Below are 24,394 nucleotides of genomic sequence, written 5' to 3'. Positions count from 1 at the left end.
TACAAAAAATAAGAGACATCTTGGGAATCAAAGTTGGCGGTGAAAACATCAATAATTTCAGATATGCAGATGACACTGTGTTAATTGCAAGTACGGAGGAAGAACTACAAAAATTAATTGATATAATTGTTGAAGAAAGTGCAAAAATGGGTCTATCTATCAACTACAAAAAGGCAGAATGTATAGTGATATCCAAAAAGAAGGAGAATCCTATCTGCAGGCTGAGAATAAACGGGGAAGACATAAAACAAGTAAAGAACTTTTGCTACTTAGGAAGCTGGGTGACATCAGATGGCAGGTGCGACTTGGACATCAAAAGAAGAATAGGGATGGCAAAAGACACCTTTACGAGAATGAAAAGTACACTGACCAATACTAAACTAGGCATGACAACCCGCCTCAGAGTACTGAAATGTTACGTTTATCCAGTTATGTTATATGGCTCAGAATGTTGGACAATATCTAGTAACATGAGGAAACGAATTGTAGCAGCAGAGATGTGATTTTTGAGGAGGATGCAAAGGATATCATAGACGAAACGAATATCTAACGAGGATGTCATGAACAGAGCAAACACAAAAAGAGAAATAATGTATGAGATCATGAAAAGGAAACGTAACTTCATTGGACATGTGATTAGGAAAGAGGAGTTAGAATGCACGGTAATTATGGGAAAGATTGAAGGGAAGAAAGAAAGAGGAAGACAAAGACAAATGATGATGGAGACAGCAGCCAGAGAACTGGAAATAAATACCAATGAATTGATCCACTTGACCCGAAACAGGAGTGTGTGGGCCATGGCAGTCAAAGCTCAAACTGGGCACGACTCCTGATGATGATGATGAACTGAAGTACAATTCAGATGTAAAATAGCAGTTGAAATCACTGTAGCAATGGAAACAGCAGCTAGAGACGAGATTGAGTTGCCATCAGGAATGAAAGTGAGCATGAACAAAATTGCAATGCCTAAACAGAAACCTGCCTGGCTGAAAAATTGTGTCACCATTGTGGCAGGGGCATACATACACCAGATCACTGCAGGTTTAAAGGCAATATGCAGAAAATACAGCAAAGTAGGATACATACAAAGAGCAGGCTGGGCAGACAAAAATAAATGAAATGCACATAGAAGAGAAAAAGATAAAAAGAAGTCAAGCTGCAGTTTCCAAAAGAGCACTAATCTGCATGCTGTTGATGGAAAAATCTGATAATGATGAAATTGACATAGGATTTACAATGTGAAAACTATCAGGAAACAAGCAATATGGCTTACACCAGAAGTGAACAGCAAATTAATGAAAATGGAATTAGACACTAGCTCGGCTGTTTCAGTCAGTCCACAAAATGAGTTTGAACAGCATTTCAAAGATACTAAACTGAAACCTACAGATATCCAAATAAGATTTTTTTTACTGGAGAATGACATTCAGAACAGTGAAATGTAACAACCAATAAGCCACATTGGGCTTGTATGTGGTAAAAACAGGGGGGTCAGCGTTGTGGGAATGTGATTGGCTGAGACAACAACAACTTGATTGTAGTTGTAGATCAAGTTTTACAAAGCCCGTCTGGTTCCTTATATTATCTGTAATAATGTAGCCAGTGAGCTAGATTGCATGGAGGCTGAAGGAATCCTTCCCAAGGTTGAGTGGAGCCCATAGGCAATGCCAGTGGTCCCAGTAGCCAAGAAGAATGAGTCTATGCTGTTCCAACAATTCACCAGCTAAGCTGGTCCTGGGTCGTCCCTTGTGCTCACACTTGGATCTCTTCAAATTCAGTCTCAGAAGGAGTATGCAGGATAAGCAGCTGAGACAAATTGAAGTCTCCTCAAACAAGGAGGTTCAATGTTTCACTCCTGGACAAGCAGTCCTGGTGAGGGTCTACAGAGATGATCAAATGTGGATACTCAGAAAGATTAAGGACAGAACTGGCCCTGTGGAAATTTCGTCTGATGTCATCTGGAGACGATACATTGTTCAGTAGAGGAGAGCAGAGTCAATTGTTAGTGAAGAAAGGTGACAGAGCTTAAAGAACCACATCCTGCAGTCCCAAAGTCAACTCCTACACCACCACAGAGGAGGCCCCAGAGCCTGAGATTGTTTCACAGCCACAAGTCTCACTGGCCCCTTGTCAGGGAAGACATTATCCCATAAGAGTGAGAAATCCTCCACGGCGATTAAATCTTTAGGCCTGAATGGGAGAATTAAAAATTTACTATGCTGTGGATGTCTATATAGTAGTTGTATTATATATATATATATATAAAATATGTGTGTGTATATAAGTTGAGATGCATTCTATATTGAGTTGGAGTTTATAGCTAAGCAGGGAAGGAAGTTGTGTATTTAATATTTCAATACTTTTTGACTAATATTGTAAATATATTGTTTGATTAAGAATTCTTTGTTGTTTCATATTTCATTCCAGGTTTTATGTCAAAGTACTGTATGTGAATGGCATACGTCATTACACCACCACACCACATCATAAGTGCGTGCCTCACTTAAGTAAGAATGAAATAGACACTTTTATCCCTGGCTCCATGTTTTTCTTTTGATTAGTTTTACATTTTTGAGTTACAAAACATAGCAGCTACAACAGTCACTTTGGCAAAAGTACTTCACTAACATAAAGTGCTTTAGGAAATCCTGAAGTCATCAAGGATGCTGCAAAAATAAGTTTTTTTAAAGCTGTTGAGCAAGCTTCCATTTCTGAGCACTGGGTGGCACTACAGGACTGTAAAAAAGGAAAATAGCTTACTGTAACTTACCTGCACTAACTCCTCATCGTTTGGTTCACTTAATAACAAATGAATTATTAATCCTTGTTTTGAATAGACTTAGTAAGAGACTCTATGGCCCTCTTGGGTAGTAAATTCCAAAGATTCACATCTCCTTGGGAAGAAATTCTTTCTAACACTCTCCTGAATGGCTGATATCTTATCTTGAGACTGAGGACCTTGATTGTGAATAACAATAGACAATAGACAATAGGTGCGGGAGTAGGCCATTCAGCCCTTCGAGCCAGCACCACCATTCACTGTGATCATGGCTGATCATCCACAATCAGTACCCCGTTCCTGCCTTCTCCCCATATCCCTTCACTCCGCTATCTTTAAGAGCTCCATCGAACTCTTTCTTGAAAGAATCCGGAGAATTGGCCTCCACTGCCTTCTGGGGCAGAGCATTCCACAGAATCACAACCCTCTGTGTGAAAAAGTTTTTCCTCAACTCTGTTCTAAATTGTCTACCCCTTATTCTTAAACTTAGCCAAGAGAGTCATTATTTCTGTGTCAAGCCCCATGGAAACTTTGTATACTTCAATGAAATAATCTCTCATTCTTCTAAACTCAAGGGAGTCTGATTTTCCAGCTATTGAGCAACATTTTTCAAATACAAATATTTTTCAATTCCAATAATATGTTTAATTAAGTAAAATTTCAGAAATCAAAACAGCATTTCTCATTATTTTTGCAGAGCAGTCAAGAGGAAGAGAAATAGTTAAGTAGAAGAAGTGGAAACAAATAGGCTTGGTCAGTACAAAATGGATCTTTGTGCAGTGGGATCACACTGGTATTTGGACATCTGGTTAGTGTCAGTGCAGGAGTACAGCTGAGACAGCTTTTCAGTTGAGATTGCCCCTGAGAACATCCCCACTAAACCTGGACACTGAGAAAAACTGATATGGGTATTCTGATGTGCATAAATATATTAGGATACTGTGTACCACAGACAGACTGGTTAATTGTACAAGGTTATTGAAGATCAGGTTGCTAAGGTGATTATGGAAGGCAGTAGGAATATGAGATATAAGGAAAGTGATGGACTCACAGATATGCAATTGGCTGTAAATCAAGGCAATGTCCAGAAGATACGCATATAAGATATACATAGGTGCCTCACAGGATGATCGAGATCGCCAAATCTTGTTAATATCCAGTGTAGAAGACCCCAAGTCAGGCACTCAAAGAAGAATCAAGGTGACACTGCAGCATAATGAAATTAGAGCGCCAGTGACCCGGGTTCAGTTCTGCCGCTGTCTGCAAGAAATTTGTATGTTCTCTCCATGACTGTGTGGGTTTCCTCTGGGTGCTCAGGTTTCCTCCCATATTCTAAAGACATATGGTTAAGTAAGTTAACTAGTCACGTGTGTAATGGGGCGTTGCGGGCTCATTGGGCCAGAAGGGCCTGTTACCGTGCTGTATCTCTAACCAAAATAAACTGCTCAGACTGAATCATGGCCAGGTTCATCTGGAGAGAGTAATACACTATATAAGTACAAGTACTATGCTTTGTAAGTTGTGAAACTAACCCAGGAGTTGTGTAACTAAAACATTAATGAGTTTTGTTTGAAACTACAAATTGATTATTTCAGTTGTTTAAACTAATTGTGATTAATAAAGAATACTGGTTATTAGGCAAAGCCATTGTCTGGTGTGTTTTATCATGTGCTATAATTGACAACACTTTCAACATAAAACCCCAGGTTCGCTACTAAAATCTTAAGGGTCTTAAGGCAGGAAAAGTGTACAGTATATACTTAAAAATAAATCAACACTGAAACTGAAATAACATTGTATCAATAACAATTGAATCTTAAATTAAAATGACAAAGGTGCTGGTGTTTTAGTTGACATAACAAATTTCCTCAAACTCCTAATGAAGTATAGCTGCTGTCTTGTCTTCTTTATAGCTGCATCGATATGTTAGGATCAGGTTGGATCCTCAGAGCCATTAACACCCAGGAACTTGAGTTTGCTCACTCTCTCCACTTCTGATCCCTCTATGAAGTCTGGTGTCTAGTGTGTGTTCCCTCATCTTACCCTCCCTGAAGCCCACCATCAGTTCTTTGGTCTTACTGACGTTGAGTGCAGGGTTGTTGATGCGACACCACTCAACCAGCTGGTACATCTCACTCCTGTATGCCCTCTCATCTCTATCTGAGATTCTGTCAACAATGGATATATCATCAGCAAATTTATAGATGGCATTTGAGCTATGCTTAGCCACACAGTCATGGGTATAGAGAGATATTTAAATCATCCTTAGCGACAGGTGAGATGCCAGAGGATTGATGCCAATGTTGTTCCGCTGTTTAAGAAAGACTCTAAAAATAAACCAGGAAATTATAGGCTGATGAGTCTGACATCAGTTGTGGGAAAGTTATTGGAAGGCATTCTAAGGGACCGGATATATAAGTATTTGGATAGACATGGACTGATTAAGGATAGTCAGCATGGCTTTGTGCGTGGTAGGCCGTGTCTAACCAATCTTATAGAGTTTTTTGAGAAAGTTACCAGGAAAGTTGATGAAAGTAAGGTATCAGATGTTGTCTACATGGATTTTAACAAGATCTTTGACAAGGTCCTGTATGGGGGGCGGGGGGTGGTCGGTCAAGAAGGTTCAGTCGCTCAGTATTCAACGTGAGATTGTAAATTGAATTAGATATTGGTTTTTTGGTGAAGCCAGAAATGGTTGCCTCTCTGACTGGAGGCCTGTGACTAATGGATTGCCACAGGGATTGGTGCTGGGTCTGTTGTTGTTTGTCATCTATATCAGTGGTCTGGATGATAATGCGGTTAACTGGATCAGAAAATTTGCAAATGACGCCAAGATTTGACATGTAGCAGACAGCAAGAAAGACTATCATGGCTTGCAAAGGGATCTGGACCAGCTGGAAAAATGGGCTGAAAAATGGCGGATGGTGTTGCATTTCCCTAGAACCAACCAGGGTAGGTCTTACACATTGAATATTAACACACTGAGGAGTGTGGTAGAGCAAAGGGATCTGGGAATACAGGTCCATAATTCATCGAAAGTGGTGTCGCAGGTTGATAGGTTTATAAAGGAAGCTTTTGGCACATTGGCCTCCATAAATCAAAGTATGGAGTACAGGAGATGTGATGTTATGTTGAAGATGTACAAGACATTGGTGAAACCTACTTTGGAGTACTGTGTGCAGTTTTAGTCACCTACCTACAGGAAAGATGTAAATAAGGTTGAAAGAATACAAAATTTTTCAAGTATGTTGTGGTGTCGGGAGGACCTGAGTTATATGGAGAGATTGAATAAGATAGGACTTTATTCCTTGGAACGTAGAAGATTGAGAGGAGATTTGATAGTGATATACAAAATTATGAGGGTATAGATAGGGTAAATGCAAGCAGGTTTTTTCCACTGAACTTGGGTGGAGCTACAACTAGAGGTCAAGGTTAAGGGTAAAAGGTGAGAAGTTTAAGGGGAATATGAGGGACAACTTTTCCACTCAGAGAGTCACAAGAGTGTGGAACGCGTTGACAGTGCAAGTACATGCAAGCTTGATTTCAACATTCAAGATAAGTTTGGATAGGTACGTGGATGGTAAGGGTTATGGAGAGCTATGGTCCCAGTGCAGGTCAATGGGAGTAGGCAGTTTAAATGGCTCACCAAAGACTAGATGGGCTGAATGGCCTGTTTCTGTGCTGTACTTTTCTTTGACTCCATGACAACTTTAATAATAGACCACAAAATAACAAGCCACAGGGAGCCACAAAACAATAGAGAACAGAAACTAAATACTGTTCAACAGACAAGGTGAACTTTAGGCAGGGAGACTGAAAGAAACTGGTCGAGACCAGTTGGTTTAATGAGTGAATCAGGTGTCATGAGCCCTGCGGCTTGCCATGGAGCATTGAGGTTCTAGTGTTTTTGAGTACATGTATTTACTAATCAATATCTTAACTAGAGTTGATAAGCCCTTGTGTTTTTGGTTCAATCTTGTCAAGTTAATTGCTGCTGGCATATTTCCTGCATTCTATGATTATTTAAAGAGGACTCTCATTCAGTGCCTTGGGGGAGGGGTCACATTCACGGTCACGGTCATGGTCACAGTCACAGTCACTGTGTCAGAGAGAATGAATTGTCTTGTGGTGTCGCTCAGTCACTCCTCTGAGGCCCTGTTGGTATTCCGATGTCAAACCTTGCTTCTGTCTCTTCTTGGGGGTCCTGCTGTTCTCTGAACCTGAGTCCAGACTTTCAAGAGCGCACCATGACAGAGTGACCCCCTCCCCCATCACCCTATGGACCCAGTGGAGGATCTTGGCTTCTCTGGTCTATGTTCAAGAATTTTTCCAAGGTTCTCTGGGTCAACAAGGTTTATAAGGTCTCCCATGTTATGCCTTCTTTTTCAGAGCTATATGCTATGCTTCTGAGTCAAATGCTATGTTTCCAAGCTATAAACTATGTTTCTGAGTTGTATGCAATGTTTCCAAGTTATATGCAATCTTTTCCAGTCATGTGCTATGTTTCCGAGTCAAGTGCAATGTTTCTGAGCTATATGATCTGTTCTAGATTTTCCAGCACTGCCCCCAAGCCTTGTGTTTTTTCAGACCTGCCATGGGACCATCAGAATTGTTCCAGATTTTTCCAGCGCTGCCTCGAGCTCCAGATCTGCCTTGTGTTTTTCAGATCTGGCTTGAGAGCTCCCTGGGCTGTCACGTGCCAGACTTATAGGGGGAGGTACTGTCATGAGCCCTGCAGCTTGCCATAGAGTGAGGTTCTAGGGTTTTTGAGCATCTGTGTTTACTATTCACTATCTTAACTAGAGTTGATAAGCCTTTGTGTTTTCAGTTTAATCTTGTTAAATTAATAGTAGCTAGCATGTTTCTCGCTTTCCATGATTACTCTTGGGGGAGGGGTCATTGTGTCAGAGAGAATGAAATGGCTTGAGGTGTTGCTCAGTCACTCCTCCGAGACTCTGTTGGTGTTCCGATGTCAAACCTCTTGTTTCTGTCTTTGTGAGTACACCATGACACAAGGACTGTGGATGAGAACTGGGGTTAAATAGGCTGCAGGTCTGGAACAAGTGGCAGGTGAATCCTATTACCTGGGAGGAGACTGGAAGGTGCCTGCATGTGTAGGCAGGGACATATCAGCGGGAGCAGGCCTGACAGCTAACCTATGAGTTTTTAACAATGAATTAGTGTTAGGGAGCAAAACTGCTGCCTGAATGTTGTCAGTCATCTCCACTGTGTTAAACAGGATAGCAGCATTATTGGTAATGAGCAAGGCCGAGTTGTCCAGATTAATAGGGAATGGGAGTGAATAAATAACATGATATAATTTTGGAAGGGGATCTGTGAATATTACTTCCCTATTTCTGAACGTTGCTGCATGCAGGCAGGGACTGCTTCAGTTCCCAAAACGTCGTGAATGGAATTGATCATCAAACATTCTCTCTTCTGACATGAAGATCATTGATGATCAGTTGAAAATGACCAGAAGTGGAGACTCCTCTGATGAACTACCGATGAGTTACTTCCAGCAACCTGCCCTTTGTTCCAAGCGTTCCTTCTGCTTTCCTTAATCTAAATAGAGTCTTTGTAAAATATGTGAAAGTACGCTCTGGAAACACTTCATTAGCTACGAAGTGCTCTGGGAGATCCTGACAAGTTACCTGCCCTTCCACATTCATTCTAAGTTATAGACCTCTTGAATTTCACTTTGGCCTCTGATGCCGATGACACTGGGCGCGAAACAAGCGGGAACTGCCGACACTGCGTCTGCGCTGTCGACTGGCGTGGTCTGGTGCCACGTGACTGCCAGCGTGTGAGGACGTGTGAGGAGTGTGTCGCCTTTTGCTTCGCGCCTTCCCGGAGTCGGATAGCCCATGTAGGAATTTTGCCAGTTTGAATTTTTCTCACACCTCTTGGTTGATCAAGAACGTTTAGGCGCGTGTTGACGCGAGCAGACCACACACGGTTTTGGGCCTCGGTTCGGAGTTGAAGGAAGATGAAGAAGGCGGTGGTCGTGAAGGCGGGCCAGAGTGAGGGCTGTCCCCAACCGCCCCCTGCACTGCCGTTCATCGCAAGAGATATGCTGGAGGAGTTTCTGGTGGATGTGACAAAAAAGAATGAAAATAACCTGTTGAAACCGTCCCAGCACGCGGGATCTTTCAAAAAGTTACGATTAATAGGTGAGGCCAGGCGTCTGCCTATCGAGTTCAGAAGCGGCGCTGTGTACTTTTCACTCACAAGTAACTTCTCTCCTTCTCTCTATCTCTCTCATCATAGAATTTATTTTCCTTCTCTGTGATCGATTGGGGCTTCATCAGCTAATCAGATACCAAGCAGTGGAACTACTAGATAGGTAATGAGCATTGCTAGTAGTTAGTGAATTCTTGGTGACATTTTAAGTTTGACGACTGAGGAATATGCTGCATGGTGTTGAAAAATACTATTTCAGACCCCACCTTGAATTATAATGTAGAAAACAATTATTAAAATAAATTCGTTCCACTCTTACTTTTCAAATGATGACTTGGATCTGCTTCAATTTGCCTACTGGAGCAGCAGGTCCACAGCAGATGCCATTTCACTGGCTCTTCACTCAAACCTGCAACATCAGGTCAGCAAAGATGCATATATCAGGATGCTCTTTATTGACATTCAGTACCATCATCCCCTCTAAACTAACCTATAATCTCCAAGTCCTTGGCCTCAGTACCCCCTTTGGATCCTTGACTCTCTCACTTACAGACCCTAGTCAGTTCGGATTGGCAACAACTTCTCCTCCACAATCTCCATCAGCCCAGGTATATCACAACAATGTGCGCGTAGCTCCCTGCTCTACTCACTTTATACATACGACTGTTGAGTCTAAGCACAGTTCCAATACCATATTCAAGTTTACTGACATCAAAGGTGGTAATGAATCAGTAAAAAGGAGGGAGATTGAAAATCTGGTTGAGTGGTGCCACAACAACAACCTCTCACTGAATGTCAGCAAGGCCAAAGAGCTGATTACTGACTTCATGAAGAGGAAACAGTTGGTCCTTATCGGGGGATCAGAGGTGGAAAGGGTCAGCAATAATTTCCTCGGTGTTCTGGATCTGCCTTGGGCTTACCACAAAGAAAGCAAGGCAGCGCCTCTACTTCCTTAGAAGTTTGCAAAGATTTTATATGATGTCTAAAACTTTGACAAACTTCTGTAGATATGTGGTGGAGAGTATATTGACTGGTTGCATCATGACCTGGTATGGAAATACCATTGCCCTTGAACGGAAAATCCTAAAAGTAGTGGATATGGTTCAGTCCATCACAGGTAAAACTCTTCCCATCGTTGAGTACATCTACACAGAGCGCTGTTGCAGGTCCCCACGACCCAGGCCATGCTCTCTTCTTGCTGCTGCCATCAGGAAGAAAGTACAGAAGCCTCAGAACCCATACCACCAGGTTCAGGAAGTTATTACCCCTCAACCATTAGGCTCTTGAACCAGAGGGGATAACTTCACTCATGCCATCACTGAACTGTTCCCACAATCTATGGACTCACTTTCAAGGACACTTCATCTCATATTCTCAAATTTATTGCTTATTTATTATTTTTTTTTCTTTTGTATTTGCAGTTTATTGTCTTTTGCACATTGGGTGTTTGTCCTCTTGGGTGCGGTCTTTCATTGATTCTGTTGTGTTCTTAGATTTACTGAGTTATGCTCACAAGAAAATGAATTTTAAGGCTGTATATGGTGACATAGATGTACTTTGATAATAACGTTACTAAACTTTGAATAGTTATGCGGCACGGACACAGACCCTTTGGACCAACTAGCCCACACTTATTTAGATACGAATCAAAACTAATCCCATTGTCTACATTTGGACTATATCCTTTACCATCTTCTGTCCCCAAATTAGTCCCAAGGATGTTTTAAACATTGTATTTGTAACTGCCTCTACTACCTCTGGCAATTTGTTCCATATACCCACCACTCTCTGTGTGCCCTTCAGATCCCTTTTAGTTTGAATTCTTTCCCCTCGCATCTTAAAATCTGCCCCTTACTCTTGGAAAAAGCCTTTGACACTAATCTATTCATGCCCCTCATAATTTTATACACTTCTATAAGGTCACCCTTCAGCCTTCTTTGCTCCAGGGAACACAGTCTCAGTCTATCAAATCTTCCTTTAAACATAACTCCTTCACTGCAGGCAACATCCTTATGAATCTGTTCTACACCCTCTATAGCTTAATCATATCCTTCCTATACTTCATAAAAATGAAAAAAAAATTAAAGCAGTTGAGGTGCGTCAAACTGAAGCTCATATGAATTGCCCACAGAACACCGTAATTCACAAGTTCTTAGTGGAGTAATGGAAACAAAAGGGGTAGCTAAAAGTCCAATATTATGAATAAACACCCAATCCAAATAACAGTGAAGAAAATGTTCTTGGATACAAACACCATTTTCAGAGATGATCCTCTGTTGAGTAATTTCGACATTTGAGCTATACGTTATTGCTGAAAAGTCCTGCCCTGTACCATCAGCTTCCTGGTATTTCATAGACGATAGCCAGTAGGAGGATCAGACTGGTCTTTTTTTTTACCTTTTCCATTGTTAATTTGTCTCCAAAGTGTGATATAGAAACATAGAAACATAGAAAATAGGTGCAGGAGTAGGCCATTCGGCCCTTCGAGCCTGCACCACCATTTATTATGATCATGGCTGATCATCCAACTCAGAACACCGCCCCAGCCTTCCCTCCATACCCCCTGACCCCCGTAGCCACAAGGGCCATATCTAACTCCCTCTTAAATATAGCCAATGAACTGGCCTCAACTGTTTCCTGTGGCAGAGAATTCCACAGATTCACCACTCTCTGTGTGAAGAAGTTTTTCCTAATCTCGGTCCTAAAAGGCTTCCCCTCTATCCTCAAACTGTGACCCCTCGTTCTGGACTTCCCCAACATCGGGAACAATCTTCCTGCATCTAGCCTGTCCAATCCCTTTAGGATCTTATACGTTTCAATCAGATCCCCCCTCAATCTTCTAAATTCCAACGAGTACAAGCCCAGTTCATCCATTCTTTCTTCATATGAAAGTCCTGCCATCCCAGGAATCAATCTGGTGAACCTTCTCTGTACTCCCTCTATAGCAAGGATGTCTTTCCTCAGATTAGGGGACCAAAACTGCACACAGTACTCCAGGTGTGGTCTCACCAAGGCCTTGTACAACTGCAGTAGTACTTCCCTGCTCCTGTACTCAAATCCTCTCGCTATAAATGCCAGCATACCATTTGCCTTTTTCACCGCCTGCTGTACCTGCATGCCCACTTTCAATGACTGGTGTATAATGACACCCAGGTCACGTTGCACCTCCCCTTTTCCTAATCGGCCACCATTCAGATAATAATCTGTTTTCCTATTTTTGCCACCAAAGTGGATAACTTCACATTTATCCACATTAAATTGCATCTGCCATGAATTTGCCCACTCACCCAACCTATCCAAGTCACCCTGCATCCTCTTAGCATCCTCCTCACAGCTAACACTGCCACCCAGCTTCGTGTCATCCGCAAACTTGGAGATGCTGCATTTAATTCCCTCATCCAAGTCATTAATATATATTGTAAACAACTGGGGTCCCAGCACTGAGCCTTGCGGTACCCCACTAGTCACCGCCTGCCATTCTGAAAAGGTCCCGTTTATTCCCACTCTTTGCTTCCTGTCTGCTAACCAACTCTCCACCCACACCAATACCTTACCCCCAATACCGTGTGCTTTAAGTTTGCACACTAATCTCCTGTGTGGGACCTTGTCAAAAGCCTTCTGAAAATCCAGATATACCACATCCACAGGTTCTCCCCTATCCACTCTACTAGTTACATTCTCAAAAAATTCTATAAGATTCGTCAGACATGATTTTCCTTTCACAAATCCATACTGACTTTGTCCGATCATTTCACCGCTTTCCAAATGTGCTGTTATCACATCTTTGATAACTGACTCCAGCAGTTTCCCCACCACCGACGTTAGGCTAACCGGTCTATAATTCCCGGTTTCTCTCTCCCTCCTTTTTTAAAAAGTGGAGTTACATTAGCCACCCTCCAATCCTCAGGAACTAGTCCAGAATCTAACGAGTTTTGAAAAATTATCACTAATGCATCCACTATTTCTTGGGCTACTTCCTTAAGCACCCTGGGATGCAGACCATCTGGCCCTGGGAATTTATCTGCCTTCAATCCCTTCAATTTACCTAACACCACTTCTCTACTAACATGCATTTCGCTCAGTTCCTCCATCTCACTGGACCCTCTGTCCCCTACTATTTCTGGAAGATTATTTATGTCCTCCTTAGTGAAGACAGAACCAAAGTAATTATTCAATTGGTCTGCCATGTCCTTGCTCCCCATAATCAATTCACCTGTTTCTGCCTGCAGGGGACCTACATTTGTCTTTACCAGTCTTTTCCTTTTTACATATCTATAAAAGTTTTTACAGTCCGTTTTTATGTTGCCTGCCAGTTTTCTCTCATAATCTTTTTTCCCCTTCCTAATTAAGCCCTTTGTCCTCCTCTGCTGAACTCTGAATTTCTCCCAGTCCTCAGGTGAGCCACTTTCTCTGGCTAATTTGTATGCTTCTTCTTTGGAATTGATACTATCCCTAATTTCTCTTGTCAGCCATGGGTGCACTACCTTCCTTGATTTATTCTTTTGCCAAACTGGGATGAACATTTGTTGCAGTTCATCCATGCAACCTTTAAATGCTTGCCATTGCATATCCACCGTCAATCCTTTAAGTGTCATTTGCCAGTCTATCTTAGCTAATTCACGTCTCATACCTTCAAAGTTACCCCTCTTTAAGTTCAGCACCTTTGTTTCTGAATTAACTATGTCACTCTCCATCTTAATGAAGAATTCCACCATATTATGGTCACTCTTACCCAAGGGGCCTCTCACGACAAGATTGCTAATTAACCCTTCCTCATTGCTCAAAACCCAGTCCAGAATAACCTGCTCTCTAGTCGGTTCCTCGACATGTTGGTTCAAAAAACCATCCCGCATACATTCCAAGAAATCCTCTTCCTCAGCACCTTTACCGATTTGGTTCACCCAATCTACATGTAGATTGAAGTCACCCATTATAACTGCTGTTCCTTTATTGCACATATTTCTAATTTCCTGTTTAATACCATCTCCGACCTCACTACTACTGTTAGGTGGCCTGTACACAACTCCCACCAGCGTCTTCTGCCCCTTAGTGTTACGCAGCTCTACCCATATCGATTCCACATCTTCCCGGCTTATGTCCTTCCTTTCTATTGTGTTAATCTCTTCTTTAACCAGCAACGCCACCCCACCTCCCCTTCCTTCATGTCTATCCCTCCTGAATATTGAATATCCCTGAACGTTGAGCTCCCATCCCTGGTCACCCTGGAGCCATGTCTCTGAGATCCCAACTATATCATAATCATTAATAACAATCTGCACTTTCAATTCATCCACCTTATTACGAATGCTCCTTGCATTGACACACAAAGCCTTCAGGCGCTCTTTTACAACTCTCTTAGCCCTTATACAATTATGCTGAAAAGTGGCCCTTTTTAATGCTTGCCCTGGATTTGTCGGCCTGCCACTTTTACTTTTCTCCATAGTACTTTTTGTTTCTACCCTCACTTTACACCCCTCTGCCTGTCTGCACTGGTTCCCATCCCCCTGTAGTGAACTAACCTCCTCACGCCTAGCTTCTTTAATTTGATTCCCACCCCCCAACCATTCTAGTTTAAAGTCACCTCAGTAGCCCCCGCTAATCTCCCTGCCAGGATATTGGTCCCCCTAGGATTCAAGTGCAACCCGTCCTTTTTGTACAGGTCACGCCTGCGCCAAAAGAGGTCCCAATGATCCAAAAACTTGAATCCCTGCCCCCTGCTCCAATCCCTCAGCCACGCATTTATCCTCCACCTCATCGCATTCCTACTCTCACTGTCGCGTGGCACAGGCAGTAATCCCGAAATTACTACCTTTGCGGTCCTTTTTCTCAACTCCCTTCCTAGCTCCCTATATTCTCCTTTCAGGACCTCATCCCTTTTCCTACCTATGTCATTGGTACCTATATGTACCACGACCTCTGGCTCCTCACCCTCCCACTTCAGGATATCTTGGACACGATCAGAAATATCCCGGACCCTGGCACCAGGGAGGCAAACTACCATCCGGGTCTCTGGACTGCGTCCACAGAATCACCTATCTGACCCCCTTACTATCGAGTCCCCTATCACAACTGCCCTCCTCTTCCTTGCCCTACCCTTCTGAGCTACGGGGCCGGACTCTGTGCCGGAGGCACGGCCACTGTCGCTTCTCCCGGGTAAGCTGTCCCCCCCCAACAGTACTCAAACAGAAGTACTTATTGTTCTGTCTCACAAGATGATGTTTGTACGTTAGTCCTGAACTAATCAAGTCTAGTTTCTGATGTCTATGTCAGACTTGATGATGTCCTGTCTACCACAGCTTATGTTGGATGATCATTACTTTGGTGACATTGGCATTAGAAAAGAAGTTGGCAGTCATGTGATGTTCCATCCACTTTCGATCATCCTTCTTTTGGAAGTAGCACCAGCAAAAGTTACTGGTTTATCAAATGATTCTTGAAAATGATCCAGGTTTCACAGCTGTGGAATAGAGTTTGAACTGGAAATTTTATATGGGCCCCAATGTCAAAACCATTGAACACTCAGTAACTCAGCCTTTAAAAATAAAACTGGCATTTCAGCTCCTGTACCCTTGGGTGAGATATGATAACTTTGCAAAATGTTTTGCATTCATTTTAAAGTCACCATGAAACCTGAATCATTTATGAAGTTTTAAATTCATTGTTTCATTACTTCACTATAAAAACAAGAGTTATATTAGATTGTTTGCATCCAGTAGCAGTAATTTTTTTAAAAGAAAAGAGTAAATTTAGTAGAAGTATGATGCAATTTGTAAGGAAATAATATCCATCTGGATAAGAGTTCATTTTAGGGGAAAATAATATCCACTAGAGTATGAACAACCTATAAGTTATGAACTAAAGTAAGCTAAACTAAATAAAACAGGATTATTTTGAATAGCAATAGAGGAGGAGCAACTGAGAGGAAATAAAGCCTGATATCAGACTTCAATGGCAGACTCTTAAAAATGTGTTTAAAGTACACCAAGGCATCATGGATAATAAAGGAGTTTCTGTGAGTATGCATTAATGATAATGTAAAAAAGGAAAGGTACATTACATCCGGAGTTCCTCCGGTTAGTGGACGATTTCCCTCTATGCCTCTCTGACGTAGTGAGGAACTGCGTATGAGGCAAGTTACTGTGGTGGTTTACCATTGCCTTCTGTCGGGTGAGTCTCCAAAGAGATCACCAGCTCGTAACCCAGCATGGATGGAAAGCGTGCAGGGGAGCTGGCTGGATTTGAACTCGAGACCTTTCGTCCCGAAGTCCAGCAGAGAGGGAAAAGAAAAGAAAAATTGAAAAGTTAAGAGTTCGCACAACTTGAGATTTCATAATGACTTCTTAAGAATTTATAAGATTTGAAAAAATATGACAACAACTATAACAACATTTGATATTTGCTTTATTTTGCAGGTTTATGATTCAATACATTGATAAACTGTATTCATCTACGTGCTCAGATTCAAACAATGATACAGAAAACTCTGACTGGATACTGGCGCAGACTACAATCCAAGAACATTTTGTGCTACGAATCATGTCTTGTGTTCAAATAGCAAGCAAGATTTCATTCTATTACCAAGTAATATTTTTAGAACATACCTGTATAATGTCATCAGGATATTCAATACAAGTTCTGTCTTGATGTTTTACCAGAATACAAAATGTGATTTTTTTTTAAAACTTACCTCTTCTTTCAGATTGTTAATAATACCATGGCCCTTAAATTCCTTCGTTCTCATGGCTACTTATACAAAAGTGAAGATCTCCTGGATTCAGAGCTCCTTGTTCTCAAAACTCTGAATTTTCAAGTCAATGTTCCTTCCCCTTTCACACACACTGAACTACTAATAGTAATCATGGGTGAGTCCAAAAATTGTAATTAATATTTATTAAATATAAGGTGTATTTTAATCAAATGTTTAATCTCTGGGAAAGAATTGATTAAGAATGCAAATTTAGAGAAGAGAAATTATTCCTTTGGTCCAGTGATCATCACTCAAACAATAACATAAAATTAGATGATCAGGTCATGGTCACAGTGTTGTTTGTGGAATTTTCTGAGCCCGTATTAGTTGCCTCATTTTTAATGCTACCACATAGGATATATTTCAAAATGCACTCATTAGGCTGCAGAGCTCTTTAGAATTTCCTGAGCAAAAGGTGCCATAGCAATGTAAGATTTTAATTTAAGGACAGGTATAGATTTCCCTTTTCCTTTTACAGTTTTTTCTCAAGGCTTCCCTGTCATTGTACAGTATACTTAATTAATGTTTCTTTACCCACTTTTACTCCCACCCTTAAGAATCTGGGGACAAGCTCTGCTTTTATCAAAATCCTACTACTTATTATGTAATCTCTTGACTTGTTCACTCTGTGCAAGTGCACTACTCGCGTTTCTATGGATTCCATTTGTCACTTTCCCAAATATCCCATTTCCCTGCAGTTTACAGCTTTTTAACTAGCCTGGCAATTTTTATATTCACAATTTTCTCCCATTTGTTCATAATTGTTATGTGTCATATAAGTAATTGATATGTGCTTTGCAAAGCCCAGTGGGCTCCCTCTGCAAACACCTCCCTGATCACTATCATTGAGCTAATTTTAAATGATTTTTTTCAGTCTTGATTCCATAAGTTTCTTTTTCTGATCAGTCTGCGTACCGAACCTTGTCATATGCATTGCTAAAATTTGTGGATAGCATATCCCTTGATGATCCTCCACACTACCTCCTTAAAAAGGTAATTTAAGATGCATATAATCTAGACTGATAATACTGCTTAAGCAGCATTCTTTCTCAAAATTTCTTCTATATTTCTATTGTCAACGTTTCACTGATTTTTGGCTAGAACCTCCACTGTTCCCTACCCTGCCTTAGATGTGTTCATTGTTTTCTCCTCCTTCTATTATATCCAGTATTATCCAGTATAATAATAGCTACTGTGTTGTCTCTTTTTCTAACAAAAAATCAATTTTGATCATAGGCATCTTTAACATTTACACATACTAATTACCTATTTTTATCTTCAACAAACCTTTTAATATCTCTTTGCCCTTAATATATATATATATGTTTGAGTTTCTCTGGAGTTTTTTCTCAGTTTCATTTTTAATTTGTGCTTTCTATACCATAAGTTGTCAACTGAAATGACTTCTTGGTTTGTGACCAAGTTTTCCTTTCACCTTATTCAATATACTCCAACATCCAATCCTTTACCATAATGCCAACTGAAATAAAAACCTCTGCTACACTAAGACTCATACATTCACATAATATAAAAGGTAAATCAATTTGAAACGATCTTTTTCACTTGGGCAGTAACAAAATGAAATCAGCATTGTTTTCAATAATATAAAGTTTTGTTAATTATGTTTAAATGACCAAGTGTTACAGAAATGTTACTTTATAGTAGAATTGATTTTGTGTGCCATTACTTGATTGAAAAGTCAGCACAAATAACTTAAAACTATTTTAGACTATTCTTTACAATTACTTAATTGGTTTGAGCATAATTTAACATTACCTTTTTAGGGTATAACAATCCATCTGTTCCAGTTAAACATCTGCACAGTATCTCTCTGAAGGTGCTGACATATGTTTATCTAAGGAGAAACACTATCTTTGAAAGTTTATTAAAAAATATTATTCAGAATTCCACGCCCACTGAACTCCAGAGGCAAGTACTTTTCTTTGTACATTAGTCAGAAATTTTGCTTAAAATTGGTTACATTTGTATTTTTAAAAATTCATAAGCAAGGTATTCCAGACGATGCAAACAAACCCCTCAGTTGACTAGGATAATCATTAATTCAAAAAGGCTGTATATTGCAAATCTAATACACATTGTTCACTTAAATGTTATTTTGTTGCTTTTATATATTTTTTTGAGAAATTTTGCTTTTCTCCCCCCTGTTGGGTAGGAAGATAAATACTGGTATTATTTTAATGAGCATAAACATACTTAGCCCTGGCCAGCAGCAATCTCCTTTTGGGACAACTGGTCACCAACTTCCAGGCTTGTGATTAGAAATATGGAAATTAGAGATCAGCTGAATATTAGATGCTACTGCTTTTGTTTTCCCACTCATCTATTAAACTCACATTAAAATTCAGCAACAGAGCACCAACACACTGAGCCAAGTGGTATAAATAACAGAATTCCATTTATTTAGATGTGGTCGCTAATTTTGCTTAATAAAGAACATTTTACGAGTCATTGCTTGTGGCCTTCAGTGCCATTCCAAGACAGCCACAGAATCCCCAACTACCAGTTGATCAATGGATTTGCAAGTTGTAGGTGCATCTGAAGCAAAACCACAGAGGTTAGGCTGTATGGAGCATAATTCAGTCCAATAATTGCTTGGTATAAAAGAAATGTCTCCGTTGCCATTTGAGAGTATTTCCATGAAGGAAGTCTTTATTGTCACAAATCTGAAAATGAAAGACATATTATTGGTCAGCTTACCTTCGTATTTTCATCTCTTTTTGCTTTTTCAATTGTCTTCTGTAGGTTTTTAAAATGCTCCTAACCCTCTAGCTTCCCCACTAATTTTTGCTTTATTGTATGCCGTTTCTTTTGCTTCTGTGTCTTTGACTTAACTTGCCTGATCTTTTTTAGGACGAACGGATGCTGCACCTTCCAAATTACTCCTAGAAACTCCAGCCATTGCTACTCCTCTGTGATTCCCTGCTAGTATTGCCTTCCGGTCAACTTTGGCCAGCTCCTCTCTCATGCCTCTGTAGTTATCTTTACACAACTGTGATACTGATACATCTGACTTTATCTTCTTAACCTGCAGGACAAATTGGATAATATTATGATTACTACCTCCTAAGGGTTCCTTTACTTTAAGCTCCCTAATCAAATCTGGTTAATTGCACAACACCACATAGTCATAGTCATAGTCATACTTTATTGATCCCAGGGAAAATTGGTCTTCGTTACAGTTGCACCATAAATAATTAAATAGTTAAATAGTAATATGTAAATTATGCCAGGAAATAAGTCCAGGACCAGCCTATTGGCTCAGGGTGTCTGACCCTCCAAGGGAGGAGTTGTAAAGTTTGATGGCCACAGGCAGGAATGACTTCCTATGACGCTCTGTGTTGCATTTTGGTGGAATGAGCCTCTGGCTGAATGTACTCCTGTGCCCACCCAGTACATTATGTAGTGGATGGGAGACATTGTCCAAGATGGCATGCAACTTGGACAGCATCCTCTTTTCAGACACCACCGTGAGAGAGTCCAGTTCCATCCCCACAACATCACTGGCCTTACGAATGAGTTTGTTGATTCTGTTGGTGTCTGCTACCCTCAGCCTGCTGCCCCAGCACACAACAGCAAACATGATCGCACTGGCCACCACATCCAAAATTGCCTTTTCCATAGTGGTCTTGACAATAAGCTGCTCTAAAATGCCATCTCCTAGGCATTCCACAAATTCCCTCTCTTGGGATCTAAAACTGACTTGATTTTCCCCAATCAACCTGTATATTGAAATCCTTCACTCCCCCCATTATAACTCCCCCCAAGGGTCTTTTTACCCTTGCAGTTTCTTAACTCTACCCACAAAGATTCTACATTTTCTGATCCTGTAACACTTCTAAGGATTTGATTTCATTTTTTGCCAAGAGGCACCCCACCCCCTCTGTGCACCTGCCTCTATTTTCGATAGAATGTGTATCCTTGGAAGATGTTTCAACCATGGTTCTAGTGATGCTCACAACATCATACCAGCCAATTTCTAACTGTGTTAGAAGCCCAGTTACCTCATGTATTCAAATAGCAACTTCAGTCCTCTATTCACTACCCTTCTCAATTTTATCTCCATATTACCTGAAGTTAAATTCTTATCCCTTTCTAAACTTTGTCTAATGCTTTATTCTGGAGACTCCTGTAACATTTTCTAGACTCTCCTTCCCTTTTACTTTATCCATAGATTTTCAATAGCATCCTCCTACTATTTTGAAGCCCTATCCATATCCCTAGTTAGTGATTTGCCAGGATCCTGGTCCCAACATAGTTCAGGTGTGCCCGTCCCATCGGAACATCTCCCTCCTCCCCTAATACTGGTGCCAGTGTCCCGCAAACTCAAAACCACTTCTCTCACACCAAACACAAGGAAATCTGCAGATGCTGGAATTTCAAGCAACACACATAAAAGTTGCTGGTGAACGCAGCAGGCCAGGCAGCATCTATAGGAAGAGGTAGTCGATGTTTCGGGCCAAGACCCTTCATCAAGGGTCTCGGCCTGAAACGTCGACTATACCTCTTCCTATAAGTGCTGCCTGGCCTGCTGCGTTCACCAGCAACTTTTATGTGTGTCTCTCACACCAATCTTTGAGATCTTATTAACCCTATGCCAATTTGCTCATAGCTCAGATCACTTATTCCTCACAACCACCTCCCAACCAATGCAAGAAGATACGTTTACTCTCTTTTCATTAGATCCCTTGGGATTGGGGAAGATGACTACTACTACAGGTTTGTGGCCATTGGGGGAAGCTCCAAGTTCTTTCAAAGACAATCTGTGCAGTCACAGATCAGTGATCTGTGAGGTGACCTGTTGCTCCACCATCACACAGGACTTTTCTTTATGCTTCTGATGCACTGCCTCAAAGTTTGCAGTATCATCCTGAAAGCTCATTCTCTAATTTGAACAGAGATTTGCAGGAGTGGGTGGGGATTTCTTCAAGGAGGCTTTCAGAACATCATTGAATCCTGTACTTTATCCACGACTTATTTCAGAGTTAATAAGTACTCAGCAAGGGAAACAAGTGCAAGATAAAATGAAAGATCACAAACGCAAGGTGAAACAGGAGCCAGGTGGAGAATTTGCAGTCTGGGAAACAGCAGCAGTTGGGGACAGCCTCAACCAGCAGCAAGCAGCTAGCAATTGAAGTAAGAGACTGACTGGGCAAGAATAGTTTGGAAGGCAGGGCTAGGGAGGGGTGGTGGTGGGTTACAGTGACAGATGGAAGGGGAATGATAAAGTGTGAAAGTGCCAAAATGGAGGGAGCATGGAAGGGGGATAAAAGGATGGGGCATCCAAGGGAAAGGAGATACTGTAGAGGGAAGTGGATTGGGGTTAAAAGTTAGGAAGAAAGCGAAGGAAGAGGATGTGGGAGAAAGCATGCATGTTTGTGTCCACCTGAGTACATGATCAGAGTTGTGTGGGTGTAGGTTAACAGTGTCCAATCATCTTAAGCTTCCTTGTCATTGGACCAAGACCTTATTCTTTTATGACACACAGTAACTAGTGTGCAAAGACCTCTTCACATTAAGCTATCATCTTGCACTCCTTAAATGCTGGAGTAGAAGCAAGCCATCCTCAATTGTGAGGAATGAGTCTTTCTCCAAGGAAGTCCAGCTAACTAATTTAAAGTGCAAATAGCCAATCATTTTATGTTAAGAGCACCTCTAATTTTTTTTTTTGAGTTTTATGTTTTAGTTGTATCAAAATTTATCATATGCAAATGACAAATAACATTTCAACTTTATCATAGAGCAAAATTTTTATCGGTAAAGGAAGATTGCATGCTTTTAGCCGTTGGGGTTATTGGAACAAGTGCATTTATGCTGAACCATTCACCGTGGTGCAAGGTAGTAAACAATACAAATATAAAAATACTATTATGCTAGAAATCAGTGAATTTTGTTCTTTAGTCTCATATCTTGCAGTAATTACTGTAATTGCAACAGTAAAAGCAATGAATTGTTTCAAATATCCCAATTTGTGTTTTTGTTTTTAAGGTTGTACAGCAACTTGCCTCAATTAGCGGTGTATCAGAAGAGAGTATCTTGGAGTTTTCTCAAATAATATTACAACATATTTTTACAAACCATTTGGAATATGTACGTTCATAGCTTATATTGCATTTTGCTAGTATAGTGATGATATGAACTCACCATTGCACATTTGAGACATGCGATTAATTTGAAAACATTTTATTTTATTAAAAATTGTCTTATGTTATTTGATGTGGAAAATGAACATGATTGAATTACACTAAGTGCTCTGTATTAATTTTTTTAGATCTGAGTGCACAAATGGAGATTTACTTCAGTTTATGTTCAATTTCCTTAAAGTATACAACAATACATACACAAGTTGCTTATCAAGTGAGTATACAACTTAAAGAACAAACTCTCCTCTACATTTGTTCTACACTTATTTTTGCACTCTTGCGGCCTCCTCCCTCCCCCCAACAAGACTGCCCTCCAATACCATTATTACTGGTGCAGTTTCTACCATCCACACCCACCAGTGCAGGATTTTGATGGCCCCTTCCAACTCACTTGCCCCAGTGGCATTAGCTAGGGTCTCCAAAATCATTCCACCATCCTACTCCCTGCATATACTGCAGACGTACAAAGCTCCAACAGACCACTGTACAGACCTGTTCTAAAAATGCCACTTATATATTGAGATGCAGCACAGAACAGGCCCTTCTGGCTACGTCACCCAGCAATCCGCTGTTTTAACCTTAGCGTAATCATGGGACAATTTACAATTACCAATTAACCCACCAACCGGTACATCTTTGGACTGTGGGAGGAAACCGTAGCACCCAGAGGAAATCCACATGGTTATGGGGAGAACATACAAACTCCTTACAGGCAACGGCAGGAACTGAACCCAGGTCGCTGGGACTGTAAAGCATTGTGCTAACCAATATGCTTGTTGCAGCAAATTGCTGGGCCATCCATTTTTGTTCCAGTTTAATTTGTGGTGCAAGAAAGATTCTGAATTGGGTGAAAGCCAGTTTCACCATCATCAAACAGGACTTGGCAAATGTAGACTGGAAGCAGCTACCTGTGGAAAATCTACATCCAACAAGTGGGAATCTTTTAAAAGTGAAACAGTGAAAGTTCAGGTCCAATATGTTATTACAAGGCTGAAAGGCAAGAGAGCCCTGGAGGTAAAGAGACACCAAGGTTTTATTTAAGGAAGCAGATATTAGGTGTAGAGGACTGAAAATGGAGATTTTTCAGTAGTGAGTGTTGGTGGGATTCTTAAAAATTAAATTTGGAGGGCAATGAGAAATATCAGTGGCAGATAAGAAAAATCCCGAGGCATTTTATGAGTATATTGATAAGAGGGTAGTCAGGGAGATAGTGAGGAAGATACAGAGAAGAATCTATAGGAAGGTTGAATTTACTGCTTGAGAGGGTGGTGCAGGTGGAGATTCTCATAATATTTATGTAGTTGGAGGAGCACTGAATCTCCAAGGTAAAGAAAGGCTACAGATGAATTGCAGTTCTTGGGATTAGCATGCGTACTTGATAGCTGACATGGACAGGATGGGCCAAAGGGCCCATTTCTTTGTTGTAGGTCTATGATACCAAAGTCCCAAGGGTACCAGGTTATCATAATTAAATATTTTACTAAATACTGTTCATGCAAATTTGCTCTTGAAATGTGCTCCATG

At 40.8% G+C, this 24,394-nt stretch overlaps 1 protein-coding gene across 1 annotated transcript; it reads left to right on the top strand.

Annotated features, from left to right (window-relative positions):
- Nucleotides 1-8,768: 8,768 nt before the first annotated feature.
- On the top strand, nucleotides 8,769-22,829 carry cntd1 (cyclin N-terminal domain containing 1). The gene is made up of 6 exons (XM_072248952.1): nucleotides 8,769-8,995; nucleotides 16,375-16,543; nucleotides 16,662-16,824; nucleotides 18,494-18,638; nucleotides 22,469-22,565; nucleotides 22,716-22,829. The coding sequence occupies exons 1-6, from the start codon at nucleotides 8,769-8,771 to the stop codon at nucleotides 22,827-22,829; spliced, it is 915 nt and encodes a 304-aa protein (XP_072105053.1).
- Nucleotides 22,830-24,394: the final 1,565 nt, after the last annotated feature.

The sequence above is a fragment of the Mobula birostris genome, chromosome X (assembly GCF_030028105.1).
Source record: "Mobula birostris isolate sMobBir1 chromosome X, sMobBir1.hap1, whole genome shotgun sequence".
NCBI lineage: Eukaryota > Metazoa > Chordata > Chondrichthyes > Myliobatiformes > Myliobatidae > Mobula > Mobula birostris.
Note: the sequence above shows the minus strand (reverse complement) of the source record. Positions and strands in the feature narration are given on the sequence as shown.

Coding starts and splice junctions, on each gene's coding strand:
- cntd1 (XM_072248952.1), top strand. CDS start 8,769: ATGAAGAAGGCGGTGGTCGTGAAGGCGGGCCAGAGTGAGGGCTGTCCC. Junction 16,544..16,661: donor AGATTTCATTCTATTACCAA/GTAATATTTTTA, acceptor CTCTTCTTTCAG/ATTGTTAATAATACCATGGC. Junction 22,566..22,715: donor ACCATTCACCGTGGTGCAAG/GTAGTAAACAAT, acceptor TTTGTTTTTAAG/GTTGTACAGCAACTTGCCTC.